The sequence below is a fragment of the Brachypodium distachyon genome, chromosome 3, assembly GCF_000005505.3.
Source record: "Brachypodium distachyon strain Bd21 chromosome 3, Brachypodium_distachyon_v3.0, whole genome shotgun sequence".
Taxonomy (NCBI): domain Eukaryota; kingdom Viridiplantae; phylum Streptophyta; class Magnoliopsida; order Poales; family Poaceae; genus Brachypodium; species Brachypodium distachyon.
Genome location: NC_016133.3, coordinates 31,513,486 through 31,528,399, shown reverse-complemented (window position 1 = coordinate 31,528,399; position 14,914 = coordinate 31,513,486). Strand labels below are relative to the sequence as shown.

The 14,914-nt window shown below is 47.3% G+C and overlaps 4 protein-coding genes and 1 pseudogene across 5 annotated transcripts; 3 read left to right on the top strand and 2 right to left on the bottom strand.

The window, feature by feature from the left end:
- Positions 1–11: 11 nt before the first annotated feature.
- LOC100829417 (G patch domain-containing protein 11) lies at positions 12–1,814 on the bottom strand. 2 transcript variants are annotated; one of them, XM_010236555.3, is made up of 4 exons: positions 1,626–1,814; positions 1,448–1,501; positions 776–895; positions 12–419 (listed from the first exon to the last, which is right to left on the bottom strand). In XM_010236555.3, exons 1-4 carry the CDS (start codon positions 1,659–1,661, stop codon positions 285–287), a joined length of 345 nt encoding a protein of 114 aa, XP_010234857.1. In that variant the 5' UTR covers positions 1,662–1,814; the 3' UTR covers positions 12–284. The 2 variants fall into 2 exon arrangements, with proteins under 2 accessions (XP_010234857.1, XP_003574108.1); XM_003574060.4 differs by having other exon boundaries at positions 12–416.
- A 112-nt stretch (positions 1,815–1,926) lies between these two features.
- Positions 1,927–2,744, top strand: LOC100822760 (ubiquitin-40S ribosomal protein S27a-1). Its single transcript, XM_003571887.4, has one exon. The coding sequence runs from the start codon at positions 2,057–2,059 to the stop codon at positions 2,531–2,533; it is 477 nt and encodes a 158-aa protein (XP_003571935.2). The 5' UTR covers positions 1,927–2,056; the 3' UTR covers positions 2,534–2,744.
- A 3,818-nt stretch (positions 2,745–6,562) lies between these two features.
- LOC100829117 lies at positions 6,563–7,484 on the top strand. Its single transcript, XM_003574059.4, has one exon. The coding sequence runs from the start codon at positions 6,639–6,641 to the stop codon at positions 7,329–7,331; it is 693 nt and encodes a 230-aa protein (XP_003574107.1). The 5' UTR covers positions 6,563–6,638; the 3' UTR covers positions 7,332–7,484.
- Positions 7,485–8,181: 697 nt separating this feature from the next.
- LOC100822448 lies at positions 8,182–13,340 on the top strand (annotated as a pseudogene).
- Positions 13,341–13,390: 50 nt separating this feature from the next.
- LOC100828815 lies at positions 13,391–14,352 on the bottom strand. Its single transcript, XM_003574058.3, has one exon. It carries the CDS (start codon positions 14,257–14,259, stop codon positions 13,591–13,593), a length of 669 nt encoding a protein of 222 aa, XP_003574106.1. The 5' UTR covers positions 14,260–14,352; the 3' UTR covers positions 13,391–13,590.
- Positions 14,353–14,914: the final 562 nt, after the last annotated feature.

Below are 14,914 nucleotides of genomic sequence, written 5' to 3'. Positions count from 1 at the left end.
CAAGGATGTAGTTCAGGAAACACAAATAAATCTTATATGATCAATAATTCCAAGTGATCTTGTCAATCAACGAACAATTGTTGTACAACATACTCCTGATGATCAATAATACCTCTACAGTGCAGAAGCATCTATTACTGGGGTCAATTTTAACAACATTTAGACAGGAAGTGTGCAGCAGAAACGGTACAAAAAAGTAGTGAAAAACTACTGAAACGCCAATAAGCTGTGCAATGGCCTTATAAGGTGACGCCAGCAGGTGAAACCACTATTAGGTTTGTGGTTTATACATTATCAGGCCAAAATTCCCTGAAGAAAGCTATTTCGAATTCCTTCTCTTGTAATCGCTTCTCCTCTTCCTGCATCTTCCGTATCCTCTTTGCAGCCAACTTTGCCTTCTTCGTTGACATCGTGTCCTGCTGATAATTAGGACATAGTCAGATGCCTTCAGAAGAAGTAACAACTAAAAGTAACTTGTTGATGATACAGTAATGTGCAAGGAACAACACATCTGTATTGTCCCCTAAACCAAGCTAACATTCTGCAGTATCTGATGCAAGGTGTTATGTTTATCTAACACAAATACCATTTCCAATTACTGCACAAAGAACTCAGTAGTTAACAATCCGGATTAAAATTATTTTGTCAAATCAACAGAACTTGTAAACTATTACGACATCAAAATTTTCAGAATCATAACAAGAATTTTTGCAATTAAGGTAACAAGAACGATGTATCAAGCAATATAATGTTGCAAATCTCATCCTTTGCTCACCTTGGGCCTTTTAGGAGCCTTTTCAACTTCGTCCTCGACCAGTGGCTTTGGCTTTGGTTCTTTGGAACCCAAACCACGCTTGTTGTTCTTAACACGAGTCTCTACTGGTTCCAACCTCCCCTGTTTCACAAGCAGTTGGGACAAGTGAGTACACTTAATCGAAAGAGTACATGGCAAAATTATAAGCCGCAAGGCAGCTTCATCCAAGTGCCATGTAATCACAGGTTGCAATAACGTTTACATATAAAAGATGGTCAGACAAAATCATTTCCTATTTTATAACCTACCCATGATAATTATTCCAGTTAAATATATAAACTGTCTACCCAACTTCAGTTCCTTCGGAGCTTTCGGGTTGAACAAGATATTCTTATATTATCCCACAGTGATCATGACCCAGAAACAAACTTATGTCTGCATGCCCTTTTATCCTTTGCTAAGTCTACAATTGAGCCAATTAGATTCAGAATCGATCTCACAATCTAGTACTAACATAGTCATACTAAAATATGGAGAATTAACTCTAAAGCCTCACTTTGAAAATCCCCTGTTACTTACAAGCTACAATCACCCCTAAATTATACTACTACGTAGTGCTGTACATGATAATTTGGGGAAAATGGACGTGGTATGAAATCTCAGCTTCCCGAGGAGGCGAGAGTAGACACACACCTGCTCCTGCGCCCCTAGGCCGGTGCCCTCCTTCCACCCGGACTTCTTCAGCAGCTGCAGCAATCCAAACGCACACGCACGCCGTCAGGTTCAAAAACAGCAATCAACCACATCAAAGCATCAAACCCTAATCCACCACGATAGGGGGGATGGGCAGGAGAGGAAGCGACGGAAGGACCTGGAAGCCGATGTTGGAGGAGCCGATGGAGGCCATCTCCGCCCCTCCACCCAGCGAAGCGAACGCGCCGCCCTCTGCCTCTGCCTCCGCCGCTTGCCGGCCGCGCTTCTCCCTCTCTCTTTCTTACCCTCTCCGGCCTCTTCCCGTTTCAGGCGTCTACACGTAGCTTGGTCGCGTTTGGTTTACTTCAGAGTTCAGACTCCATCCTGGTTGTGTCGTGTCCGGTACGGATTTCCGCTGGTTCACGAGTCGGTTCCGGCCCATTCGATCGCGAGCGTTCGTTACCGATCGAACGTCTCACGCGAGCCCGTGCGGTTCAAGCTTAGGGGCCTAGGCTTACATAAAAGCCTCCCAATCCACGCCGCCGCCGCCGAAGGGCGAAGCCGAAACAGGTCATAAATCTCGGCGACCAGCGGAACGGATTAGCCACGATGCAGATCTTCGTGAAGACGCTGACGGGGAAGACGATCACGCTGGAGGTGGAGTCATCGGACACGATCGAGAACGTGAAGGCCAAGGTGCAGGACAAGGAGGGGGTCCCGCCGGAGCAGCAGCGGCTCATCTTCGCCGGGAAGCAGCTGGAGGACGGGCGCACGCTGGCCGACTACAACGTCCAGAAGGAGTCCACCCTCCACCTCGTCCTCCGGCTCCGCGGCGGCGCCAAGAAGCGCAAGAAGAAGACGCACACCACGCCCAAGAAGGCCAAGCACGAGCGCACGAAGACCGAGCTCGCCGTGCTGGGGCTATACCGGGTGGACGAGGCGACGGGGGCGGTGGAGCGGCTGCGGAAGGAGTGCCCCAACCCGGAGTGCGGCGCCGGGACCTTCATGGCGGCGCACGCCGACCGCCTCGCCTGCGGCAAGTGCGGCCTCACCTACGCCAAGAGCCAGGGCCCGGAGGTGGTTTGATTAGGTGGTGCGCGTCAGCGATAGATTACGCTTCATGTTCGTGGATCCGTGCAATCTCACAGTGAATTTCCTATTTTTCAGATTTTGACCTAGGTTCGATTTGGATTTGCGGACTGGTGCTTTGGTATTTCCCCCAAATTCATGGCATTGTAGCGTTGGAAAAGAATTATCCATGTGAACTTTAATCATTTGTCCCCTTTGGTCTACAACACTTTAACCATCTTTTCCCCTTTGGTCTACAACGTCTAATTAAATTTCTACCCAAAAAATTTGTACTCACTCCGTTTCAAATTGAACCGGAACAACGACAAGAATAATAGAACTGAGCGAGTAACAATTTTTTATATTGAAATTATCCGACCAAATGGTTCCTGGGCCGAAGGATAGAGTAGCTGCTCCGTGTGATCTCGCAAGTCTCGCAAGTTCTAGACTAGAGAAATTAGCAGGACGGATGGCACAACACGACTTGACATATTCGTCAGGCACATGTTGGTGCAGAGAGGGATAGAGAAAGTAACTTGCAGGTTTCAGCTTGTACGTCATCTTAAAAAAAAACATGTTGATGCACGGCTACTTTTGAATTAATCTTGAATATGTAAATTTTACAGAATGCTTATATAAACTAAAAAGGGAGGAGTATGATTTAATAGAAATCCACAATTTGAATAAATACTTTTGAAGTACTAAGTACACATTATGCTAAGTCGATCTAGTCTAGACCTAGAATACTTTGTTTGGTTGTCAGATCGGTACTCTACCTCTCAAGTACTCAGGAGTTCCAGTGAGTTTTTTCTTCTCTTAAGAACAAGGACTGGGATTCCCTTGATACTAAATTCATGAAGAAGCTTGAGGCCTGGAAAGGATGTAGCCTATCAATGGGTGGGAAAAATGTGTTGTTGAATGCTTGTCTCTCTAACTTACCTTCTTATCATATGTCTATGTTCCTGCTGAACAAAACTTTTATTGAAAAGTTGGATAAGCACAGGAGGAAGTTCATGTGGCAAGGGAATGAGAAAAAAAGAAAGAAATATCACCTTGTGAAGTGGGATAGGGTGTGCAGATCTAAAACTAAAGGTGGCTCGGGGGTTAAAGATTTGAGGACACAAAATATAAGTCTTTAATGTAAGCGGTGGTGGAAAACTGGATACTGGGGAAGGGCTCTGGCAGTCTGTTGTGAGGAGGAAGTATCTCACCAATGCCACTGTTCCTACAATTAAGTTGAGGCGGCAAGATTCTCCTTGCTGGAAAGCCTTGCTCAAAGTAAGAGAATTTTATTTGGCTGGGAGGAACATTAACTTGGGAAATGGGTCCTTAATGAGATTATGGGATGATAACTGGGATGGTGAGAATGGACTTATGTCTTCTCAGTTCACTGACCTATATGATATCTATTTGTCTCCTGACATTACTATCAAAAAATTCCTGGATGCTGGTTTTGTTTTGAGATTCATGAGGCAACTGAATTCCACCTTGTTAGTGCGCTCAGGGCCAAGGTTGACTCTTTAATGTTTCTAATGATCAAGATACCGTAAACTGGAATCTTGGAAAAACTGGCAATTTTACTGTGAAATCCTTTTATCGGTGGCTTGAAAGAAATCTAAATGGTGCTCATCACAAATGGATTTGGAAAGCTAAAATTCCTCTCAAGATTCAGATCTTCCTATATATGGCTTTTGTTTTAGGATGTTGTGCTTACATGAGAGTGTATGAGCAGAAAGAATTAGTAAGATTCACCTGTTTGTTTTTTCTGTGGTCGGATTGAATCTGCCAGGCATTTGTTCTTTCTTTGTTCTTGTCCAAAGTTGTTTGGGGGGGGGGGGGGGGGGGGCGGTGTTTGGCACTTATGTTATTCCAAATGCTCTTTAGCAATTTTTTGCCTGGATGCATGTTTATCTGTCTTGAGGGGATAGATATTTTGTGGTTGGCCCTGCTGCTGTCATCCAAGCGATTTGGAAATGTCAAAATCGTGTGACATTTCAAAGCTACAAACTCAGATCTCCTTTTGAGATTATCTTCACTACATGTGCATACTTATTGTCTTGGGCAGGTCTTCACAAGGGGCAGGATACTGAGGCAATGAAAGATGGCGCCAGGATGCTGAGTGCCAACACGCAGGAGATCATGCGAAGTCTGCAGGGGAACGCTCCACCAACTGCTGATGGGTTGGCTGCTCTGCGTCTTTCGCTAGCGTCCTAAAGCTTTTGTTGTCTGTCGTGGCGGCTCTGTGTTTTGCGTAAGAGTTCTTTTGTATCTCCAGTTTGTGTTTAGTCTGAAACTTGTAATGTTGGTCTGCTGCCTTAATAGGACTGTAGCTTAGGAGCAGGTTTTTGTCCCATAAACAATACATATCTCGATTGCAAGTGCTGGTAAGTGAGTTTCCTGCTGACGTAGTTATTTTTCATCCTGTTCTGCTAATCTCCCTCCTGTTTCCCGTCTTTTTGGGTAACAAAGACACTGTATTTCCATTGTTTCGATAATGGAAAGGGAAGAGATCCCAAGTGAAAAAAAAAGTCCAGACCTAGAAGACATTTCAACAAAATATTTTGTTGCAATCGTTGATGTAGCATTAATTTTTACAAACGTGCAATGCCATGTACATCCAGAAGGTAGAATCAGTAGCGTACTTCTTTTTCTGAGAGAGAGAGACCAGTTAGTACTTTCTCTGCACCATGTCTCAATTTGATGCTTAGAAATAGTAATGATGTGATCCTCGGCGGATGCGGATGTGTTGTGTAGTGCGTATATCGTATGAAATTCATTGTACGTGAAGCAGCGCTCACAATAAAAATATGTCTTGATACATACGTATTTAGATAAGATCGTGATACTTATTTTGGGATGGAAGATGTATATATTTTCCTTTAAAGTTAAAGTTAGTGGAACTCAAAATCAAATCAAATCAAATCGTTGGACCACTAGTTTTCTACGTACGGCGATCATTGATACACGGCGATATAATGGACAAAGTCATTACTCGCAGGCTGTAGCGCAGTTATCCTTGAGGGCGAATATGCAATCATGTGTCACATCTATATATGACTTTATAAGTACACAACGTGACGTCCGGGGTGTCTTGCACCAAATTTATCCACACAGAGAGACCAAAGACGGCCAGACTAGACGAATTCCAAGTCAAGTCCTTTGACTGAACCGATCAGGTTATCAGTTAACACCTATATAAACTCCATAGATAGCAAATGAGATATCCACAGGATTACCACACACCCATAGCTTGCTCAGCGACACAAACAACAGTCAAATTTTTATACAACAGCAAGTAGTGCTTGTGCAACTAAGTATCTACTCTTACAGCTACTTTTCTGAACATAATATGCTTTCGAAACTAACACAACCTGCTATCGACCAAGAACCTGAACTGGTTTAAGAGTGTTCTATTTTGCAAGTGAAAATCGATCCTAGTATAACATACTCGTAAAAGGACGATCCTTAAGACTGAAAGACAACTCTTTCCGAAACAAATTTATCAATCTAAGGAACAAGGCTGCTTTGGTCTGTAGATTATTTTTTTAAATGTTTAACCAATCGTAACTCTGCCCCGCTGAATAAAAACAGAGTGTACACTTAACCATAATTAACCCCCTCTTTGCTGGCAAGTCACGGCCCATAAACAATGGTGCAGCGAAGCGCGCTAGCCCGTCTAGTAGATAAGAAGAATCGGACAATCGGTAGAGTTTTTTCTTGTAAAGACTAGAACTCTAAAGTTAGTCCAAGTCTTCCGAAAAAAACGAAAAATCAAATTGCGGGGCCACTGGGCTTCTATGGTGATCATTGATACACGGCGATCTAATGGACAAAGTTATGACTTGTACTAGGCAGTCATGCTTTAAGGACGAATAGGCCAACCGTGTGTTACATCTTCATATGACTTTATAAGTACACAACGTGACGTCCGGGGTGTCTTTTTGCACCAAATTTATGCAGGGAGTGAGACCAAAGACGGCCAGACTAGACGAATTCCAAGTCAAATCCTTTGACTGAACCGATCAGGTAACCCCTATATATACACCATAGATAGCAAATGAGATATCCACTGAACGACACACCCATAGCGTGCTCAGCGACACACGTTAATTATTAGCGCAAGATGAAGCTTCAGCAGGTAGCTGCAGTCGCCGCCCTTGTGGCGGTGGCGCTGGCAGCGACGACGGCTAGCGCCGTGACATTCGAGGTGTCCAACACGGCGTCGAGCACCGCCGGCGGGCAGCGGTTCGACCAGGCCTTTGGCCTCGACTACTCGAAGCAGGTCCTCTCCGACGCCTCCACTTTCATCTGGGCCATCTTCAACCAGCCCTCCGAGGCCGACCGCAGGCCGGTGGACACCGTGACGCTCGTCGTGGAGGACATCGGAGAACGCATCGCCTTCACCATCGGCAACGGCATACACCTCGGCGCCCAGTACGTCGGCGGAATATCCGGCGACGTGAAGACCGAGGTCTCCGGCGTGCTGTACCACGAGGCGGTGCACGTGTGGCAGTGGGGGCTGCAAGACTACGACGTGCACCCTTGGATTTTTGAGGGGATCGCTGACTACGTGCGGCTCAAGGCAGACTACGTGCCGGGCCACTGGGTGGCGGCCGGAGGCGGCGACAAGTGGGACAAGGGGTACGACGTGACGGCGAGGTTCCTGGACTACTGCGACTCGCTCAAGGCCGGGTTCGTGGCGGAGATGAACGGCAAGCTCAGGGACGGGTACAGCGACGACTACTTCGTGCAGATCCTGGGGAAGAGCGTGGAGCAGCTGTGGAACGACTACAAGGCCAAGTACTCCCAGGGCTGATCGTGATCAGTCGATGCAGAACATGCATTTGTCGGCGTTTTACGTGTGAGCTAGCTTAATTAAGCTATAGTAAATTGTTGTATTACTCCCTGAGGAGATAGAATAAAACAATGTCCCATGGGTACCGTACGTACATGTCTATGGTTTGTTGAATTCTTGTTCCAATCGATCAGTTTTGATTCGATCATCAGGCAGGGGACAAAGAGACTCTGTTTCGATCAGCCCTGGCTCTGGGCCTGGGGTACTTGGGCTTGTAGTCCTTCCACAGCTCCTCCACGCTCTTCGAAGGAGAGTGGCGTTTTGGTTTGTGGTACCACTGCACCAGGGGTCAGCCACCGCCGGATGTGGATCGGAGCAAAGTTTCTGACGTGACTTCAATGCCTTGGCTGGCGCTAACGCAAAGCTAATTAAGCTTCGTTAATCACTCCTCGGCATGCGGTACAGAATCTAGTTTCCAGTATGCTTCCTCTACCCCAATCTTGCTCACCCTTCCTGCCCACTATTGGCCAGTTGCTAATAGTTATATAGCGAAAAATCCTGCGCACTAAATGCAACCATAATCAATCGAAAAACCATTTCAGCATAAGAGCAACTTAGCAGTTACCGAATCCGAGAGGTCCTAACTCGGTTTTCTGATTTGGCCCGAAAAATGGGCCAGATCAGATAGCGAAAACGGCCCAAGAACCGAAAACCTAATTCGGGTCACCGAATCGCTTCGATTCTGCGCACTATATATAGCGTTCGGAGGGGGCCTTTCGGTTCAAACTCCGAACTCCCCTCCGCCGCAATCCACCTCCCTCCGCCACCGCCGCAGCCACCCACTCCATTTCTGGCGAGCCTCCATTTCAAAATGCGGCCACCGATCTCCTCCGCCGCTTGCCGCAAGCGTCTGGCTGTCGGTCCCAGCGGCCGCGGAAACCCTAGCGGCGGCCGGCTCACCATCGCTGAGGAAGAAGCCCGGCGCCGCCAGTCCGAGGCTGGCCGCAAGCGGGGAGCCCGCAAGTGGGGGAGGTGGGCCGGACTCAGTGCGCGCGGCCGAGCTCGATTGCCGCTACAACGCCGCCGAGGAGGGGAGCTCGAGCGGCGTCCACCCCTTGTCAGCGAGTGATTGGCTCCGCCCTCCTCTCTTCTTCCTCCGATTCGTCGGTGGAGACAGTGAGGAAGGCGGAGGCGGATGCGGCAGCAGAGGCATGGGTGGAGGCGGGGTTCAATCCCGAGGACATCGTGCGCGCGAAGGAGGTGTCCAAGCTCTCCATCGCCGAAAACGACGTGCGCCGGCTCACCACGGAGGAGAGGATGCTCGCGGTGGTATACGACCTCTCCAACACGGGTCCCGCGCCTCCGGTGACGGCAGCTCCCCCGGTCATCATCCTTTCGGACGATGAGTAAGCAAGCATTTCGGCGAGGGGATCTGAAGCTGGCGCGGCAGGCGAGGAGCATTTTTGTCTTGGGGTGTTTGCTCCTCTAATTTAGCTAACTTTTGGTAAATGTCAAACTAGTAGATGCAGTAGAACTTAAGTATGTGGACGAATGACGAACTCCGATGATCTGCGATATGAATCGCGAAGAACCAGCCCCATATTTATATGAATTTCGCGCGAAGTTTCAAATTTGTCTTTTGTTCGGTTTTGGTATTAAGTATCTGTTCTGCTGGAAGAGAGACGGTACCGAATTCTCGAATTCGGTTGATCCAAACTCGGTTAGTTCGGATCGCTCGGGTTCGGTAACTGCTATAGTTGCTCTAAGCCGAGAATTTTTTTCTGGTCCATAGCTCAAACCAAGGGTACCATGGTTATCAATCAGATTGGCATTGAACTAGCCCACAACTATGTTTGTTGGCCGCCATAGATCCAGCTGAATCAGTGCCTCCCACGATGCTTCTCATGGCCCACCGAGGGAGAACATATCTCTCACCATCAAGGTGTTTATTGCTATAAGCCAGCGGCGAGGTAGAATGGGAACGAGGATGCGGCGGCACAGGGCACTCTAGTTCCTCGAGGAGGCTCACCAGGGCAGCTCCGGAGTCTCCTCTTTTCTAAGCTAGTCCAAGTGCAGAGGATGGCGCGAGGGGCAATTTGGTCCGACAGAATTCAACCAAGGCTTTACAGTGCACGGATATTAAATTGAGCGTCCTGCTGCCATCCACCTACCCACCCTCTTTGCAATAAATGATCCGCACCTTTCTGTACCTCGATTAGCACTGATCGCGTCTGACTTTGGCAGGGCGTGATTAGTACCAACCTACTCGTTGGGATCGGACGGTTCCCAACCCCTGGTGCAGTGGCTCCATTGAGCTAGGGACTTTTTCGCGAAATCTGCACGAAGTAGTCACCGCCGTACACATCCTTCATCTTTCATCTTTCCGTTCATCTCCGTGACGAACCCTGGCTTGACAAGCGCACGAATGTTATAGGCCGGGTTTTCTTCAGATGGATGTTGAATGCTATGTAGTATGAACTAGGATGTATACTGCTAGGTACTGGTTGATGAACTTGTGATGGATGTTGAATGCTACGTAGTATGAACTTGCCGTGGATGGAAGAATGCTAGTTTAAATCTGCATGAAGCTTTTTTTAACTTCACAGTTCTCGATTTGGTTTCTGTTCTGCACGACGCGTTTCTGAACTGCATTCTCGACGGTTCGGTCAAAGGATTAATTAGACTTGGACTTCGTCTAGCTTGGGCGGTCTCCCTCTGCATAAATTTGATGCAAAAAGCCCGGAAGTCATGTTGTGTAGTCATCAACAAAAGACGGAAATTGTTCTCTTATTCTAAAAAAACGGAAATTGTTCTAGAAAACACAGAAATGATTCACGTACAGTAAAATACTCACGACACAATTATGATGATTTTTTCCATTGCATCAATCGGGTAGTAATTTAGGCGAAGCCTAACAATGTGTATTGCTCCACTAAATGTGCTGTGAGTTACAAAAATTCACACGCATAACAGTCCTCACAGAAAAAAAAAGCATGTTGTGTCGCTATATCGAATCAGAAGAGTGGTTTAAGCAATGTTAGTATGAAATAGCAACGCTAAACATCTCAGAGTGTAGCTCCCTACTTTTTTCGTCAAACAAAACTGAATCCCATCACCCAAAAGACCAAAACCTCTTGATTCTAGACATGACCTAACCTAACGCAATACCCACCCAAATTGGATGCATGCAAGTCATTGAAGGTTGTCGACACGCTACATCAACGCTTTCCACAACATTATTCTTTTGAATGTGTTCTAGAGTAGAACGTATTCTAACTTTGGATCGACCCATTTTATTTCTAAATATAAGATGCTTTAGTTTTTGTCTTAAATCAAACTTGTTAGCGTTTGATAAAGGGCAGCCCGGTGCATGTAGCTCCCGCTTGCGCAGTGTCCGGGGAAGGATCCGACCACTTTGGGTCTTTTGTACGCAACCTTTTCCTGCATTTCTGCAAGATGCTGTTTCCAGGACTCGAACCCGTGACCTCATGGTCACAAGGCAACAGCTGTACCGCTGCGCCAAGGCTCCCCTTCACTTGTTAGCGTTTGATCAAGTTTACAGAAAAATTTACCAAACATCTATAACTCTAAATTAACTTTATTAAACCCGTTGTTGATCTATCTTGTAAATATTAACATATTTTCTATAAATTTGCTCACGTCCGAAGAAATTTGACTCATTACAAAACTAAACATATCATGCATGTTTTCTGTCAAGAGAAATTACGCGTGATCGATCGGACCGATGGTGCATGTGTGTATGCATTATGCTTGTTCAGGGGTGCCATGCATGCACTACTCTCTTGTCGGGAGATCGAAGGTACTCGCGGGCGCGGCGGCCGGCGGAGAAGGAGTTGCGCTGTTGGCCACACGAAGATTAGTCCTTCCACGTGAATTACTGTAACTCGTTTTCTCCATGCTTTGACCAGGGGCTAGCTAGGGGCGGAGGAGGGCCCGGCCGTCAACTTTCCGGGACTAGCATACACACTTCACGTTCTGGTCTTCGGTGATGTGAGATTTCACCAAACGGCGACGTGCCACGCCCCACGCCTCTTCAGATTTTCAGTGTTTAGTCACAGGATTGTCCAAGTCAAGCCGTGCGTGTATGACTAGTACGAGCCTATGATACATCCCATTATCCCTGTGCCGGCGATCGAGCTGAGTCAGAGTAGCCAATTGAAGAAGGAATCCATCAATCGCGTGCGTTCACCAATAAAATACTGTAACAGATAAGCAATTAAAAACAGATCATGAATGTGACCCATTTATGTATTCCTGACTTGCCGACAGATTTTCCTAGACTAGTTAGCCTACCGTCATGCGAAATTGCGAATTTCTTCTCGTTTTGGCTCCGCCAAGAGTGTTGGAGGCGTGTCTTGATCCTTTTAATTTAGCTCTCGCAGCAACCAGAGAAAACATAATAATTTTTAAAAACAGTGGGCTCTCCCACCGATTTCCAATATGTGAACCGCCACCAGTCTTAAAAAGGTAGAGTACGAAAGAAAGAAAAACAGTTTACAAAAAAAAAAAGGCCACGTTGTTTCATACAGCTAGGGAACCTCAAAACTCAAGGAGCCTAGATTACAGCTGATCTGGAAAAACCAGCAGCAAAATACCAAGAGCGATGACCAAACATCCCCAACCAGAAACCCCAAAACCCTAGAACATCGGATTGGAGCACGTCCTTGCAATCTTCGACCAATTGAAACCCAACTATGTCGCCCGGGCAGAGCTTCAGATAACACCAGCTTCACCATCTCGATGACCGCTTAAAACTTTCTTTGATTTGATTTTCCTTTTTTGCAAAACCACCGAGGAGGATAAGTGATTACAGAGTTGAAAAATCAGATCGAACTCACTCCAACCACTATAGCTCTCACCTGCTCCCAGGGGTGGAGCTAACGTTGTAGCACTGGTGTCACTTGACACCGGTGATTTGATGCAAATCCCTTGTAAATTAGTGAAGGCTACTATTTATTTGTAAAAAATGACACCGATGCAATATAGATGACACCGTTGGTTCTCTCAGCTAGCTTCGCCCCTGCCTGCTCCCATTGGTCTACAGTTTCCCCATACAGGAGTCTTATAAATTGTACACATCCCAAACCTTCCACCACCACTCTCTTAAGAGAGATATCGCAGCGAAATGATACGAAACAATCACGGAAATATGAAAGCAAGAGAAATATGGCCATGCCATCTATCGATCCATCCAGACTAGTTTTTTTCCCCATCCCCAACCACTCTGTAAACTGCTGGAAAAGTAGATTCAAGCTCTGCCAGAAATAAATTAGAGCACCCAAATGCATGAAATATGTAAAGCTACCACTTTGTTTATCAGATACTTTTTTGACAACATTTCCTACAAGTCCCTTAAGAATTTTCCAACTTCTAGATTCACATGCAGAGCAAACTCTCGTTCATATCAGCCAGGTCTAAAATGCGAAGTCCTCCACAATCCTTGGGGAGGCACGCAGTTGGACAGATAACCAAATAATACTTCCTTTTCCCGTTTGTCTCCCGCCAGAGCATCCTCGCTCTATGATAATCCATCGCCTCCACCACGGGTAGCACCATCGAGCTCAAGTGCACAATGTTAGTGGCCTATGGATGGCAGCCGGTAGGTTCGGGGCACTATCGAAGACTCCGGCGCAGGCGGCCTCGAGACGGAGGTGATGGAGGTGTTGTACCATGAGGCGGCGCACGTGTGGTAGTGGGGCTTGCTGGACTACGAGGCGCATTAGTGCGTCTTCGAGGGGGACGCCGACTTCATCAGGCTCAGGGCCGGGGTCGCGCCCGCGCACTGGGTGGCGGCGGCCGATGGGACCAAGGGTATGACGTGACGGCGAGGTTCCTCGACTACTGCGACTCAGTAGGGAGGCTGGGGTTCGTCGTGGAGAGGAACAACAGGATGAAGGACCAAGGCTACAATGACGACTACTTCGTGCAGATACTGGGGAGGAGCGTGCAAGAGCCGTGCCTGGAGTACAAGACCAAGTACCGCGGCTGATGCGTGTATATGACCCGCAAATGTACTCTTGTCTCTCCATCGGTTGCCATAATCGGAAGGAGTAAAAAGATAGGAGAATCGTTTATTTGTACCATTTCATCCTTTTTCAATAAAAGATACAGATGTAAACATCTGTCTTTTTGATCGTTTCAGTACAGTCTCTTAATTATTACATCAAACAGTGCATGAATAATATAGTCCATCCAATCCGTAATAATTTTGTATTAGATTCAAGACACTTGTTATACTTATTATGAATCAGTAAACTATTCAGCCTCCGTACTTGGCCTTGTAATCCTTCCACAGCTGCTGCACGCTCTTACCGAGAATCTGCGCGAAGAAATCGTCGGTGTACCCACCCTTCATCTTGCCGTTTAATTCCGCGACAAACCCTGGCTTGAGCGAATCGCAGTAGTCGAGGAACCTCGCCGTCACATCATACCCCTGATCCCACCGGTCGCCCTCGCCGGCCTTCCGCCAGTGCGCCGGTGCGAAGCCTGCCTTGAGCCGCACGTAGTCGGCGATCCCCTCGATGAGCCCGCCGTTGGCCTTCCCTTGCCCGTTCCACTGCCACACGTGCGTTGCCTCGTGGTACAGCACGCCGGTGACCTCGGCCTTCACATTGCCGGAGTAGCCGCCGACATACTTGGAGCTGAGGTGGATCCTGTTGTTGCTGGCGAAGGCGACGCCGTCGATGTTCTCCACGACGAGGGTCACGGCGTCCACCGGCTTGCGGTTAGCGGTGGAACGCTGGTTGAAGGTGGTCCAGATGAAGGTGGAGGCGTCTGAGAGGACCTGCTTCGAGTAATCGAGGCCGACGGCCTGGTTGAACCGCTGCCCTCCTGCAGTGCTCGACGCCGTGTTGGATGCGTCGAACGTCACGGCGCTGGCCGACGCAGCAAGGGCCAGCAGAAGTGCGGCTACCTGCTGAAGCTTCATCTTGTGCAAGCTAGCTATACGTACGTGTGTAACAGCGTAAGACAGACTGTTAGCTATGGGTGTGGTCGTGTGGATATCACTCGGTGCCTCTGGTAAGGGCTTATATAGGCTACGTGATTGGTTCAGTCAAAGGATTTGACTTGACTTCGTCTATAGTTTGGCCGTCTCTCTCTGCATAAATTTGATGGAAGAAAACCCGGAGGTCACGTTGTATTATATTAGTGACCTCTGACCTCCGTGCAAATGATCTAGTGGTCTTGCAATTTTCTTGACTCAATCTAGCTTTAAAGTTTAAATACAAACAAACAGGCAACTTCCAAGTAATAGTACTCTTTGACACGAACTTTGCATGTTTTCTTTTGTAACTTGTCATCAAGATGGGTTGCCTAGTCGATACTTGTGCGGAGTGCCCGAGTGTGTATCCGTCTGCTGTTGGTGCTGTGGACGCGTTGTGATTGTTTTTGTTTGGTTCTCTGCTATTTAAACTGGACAATTCTTCATGATTAATTAATAGATTATGCCTCTAACTCTAGCTTCTAGCTGGATAGTATATGTATGTCATTGGATTGGTGATGCTCATATATGCATATGCGTGTTCAACTGTGCCATGTGCCCACGTACCCTGTCTTTGTTGGGGAATCGAAGAGACTCTTGC

What these genes read in the sequence shown, in the direction of transcription:
- LOC100829117 (XM_003574059.4), top strand. Translation starts at nt 6,639, where the DNA reads ATGAAGCTTCAGCAGGTAGCTGCAGTCGCCGCCCTTGTGGCGGTGGCG.
- LOC100828815 (XM_003574058.3), bottom strand. Translation starts at nt 14,259, where the DNA reads ATGAAGCTTCAGCAGGTAGCCGCACTTCTGCTGGCCCTTGCTGCGTCG.
- LOC100822760 (XM_003571887.4), top strand. Translation starts at nt 2,057, where the DNA reads ATGCAGATCTTCGTGAAGACGCTGACGGGGAAGACGATCACGCTGGAG.
- LOC100829417 (XM_010236555.3), bottom strand. Translation starts at nt 1,661, where the DNA reads ATGGCCTCCATCGGCTCCTCCAACATCGGCTTCCAG. An exon ending in CCTCCAACATCGGCTTCCAG is followed by an intron (nt 1,502 to 1,625) that starts GTCCTTCCGTCG and finishes GGATTGCTGCAG; the next exon opens with CTGCTGAAGAAGTCCGGGTG. An exon ending in GCCTAGGGGCGCAGGAGCAG is followed by an intron (nt 896 to 1,447) that starts GTGTGTGTCTAC and finishes CTTGTGAAACAG; the next exon opens with GGGAGGTTGGAACCAGTAGA.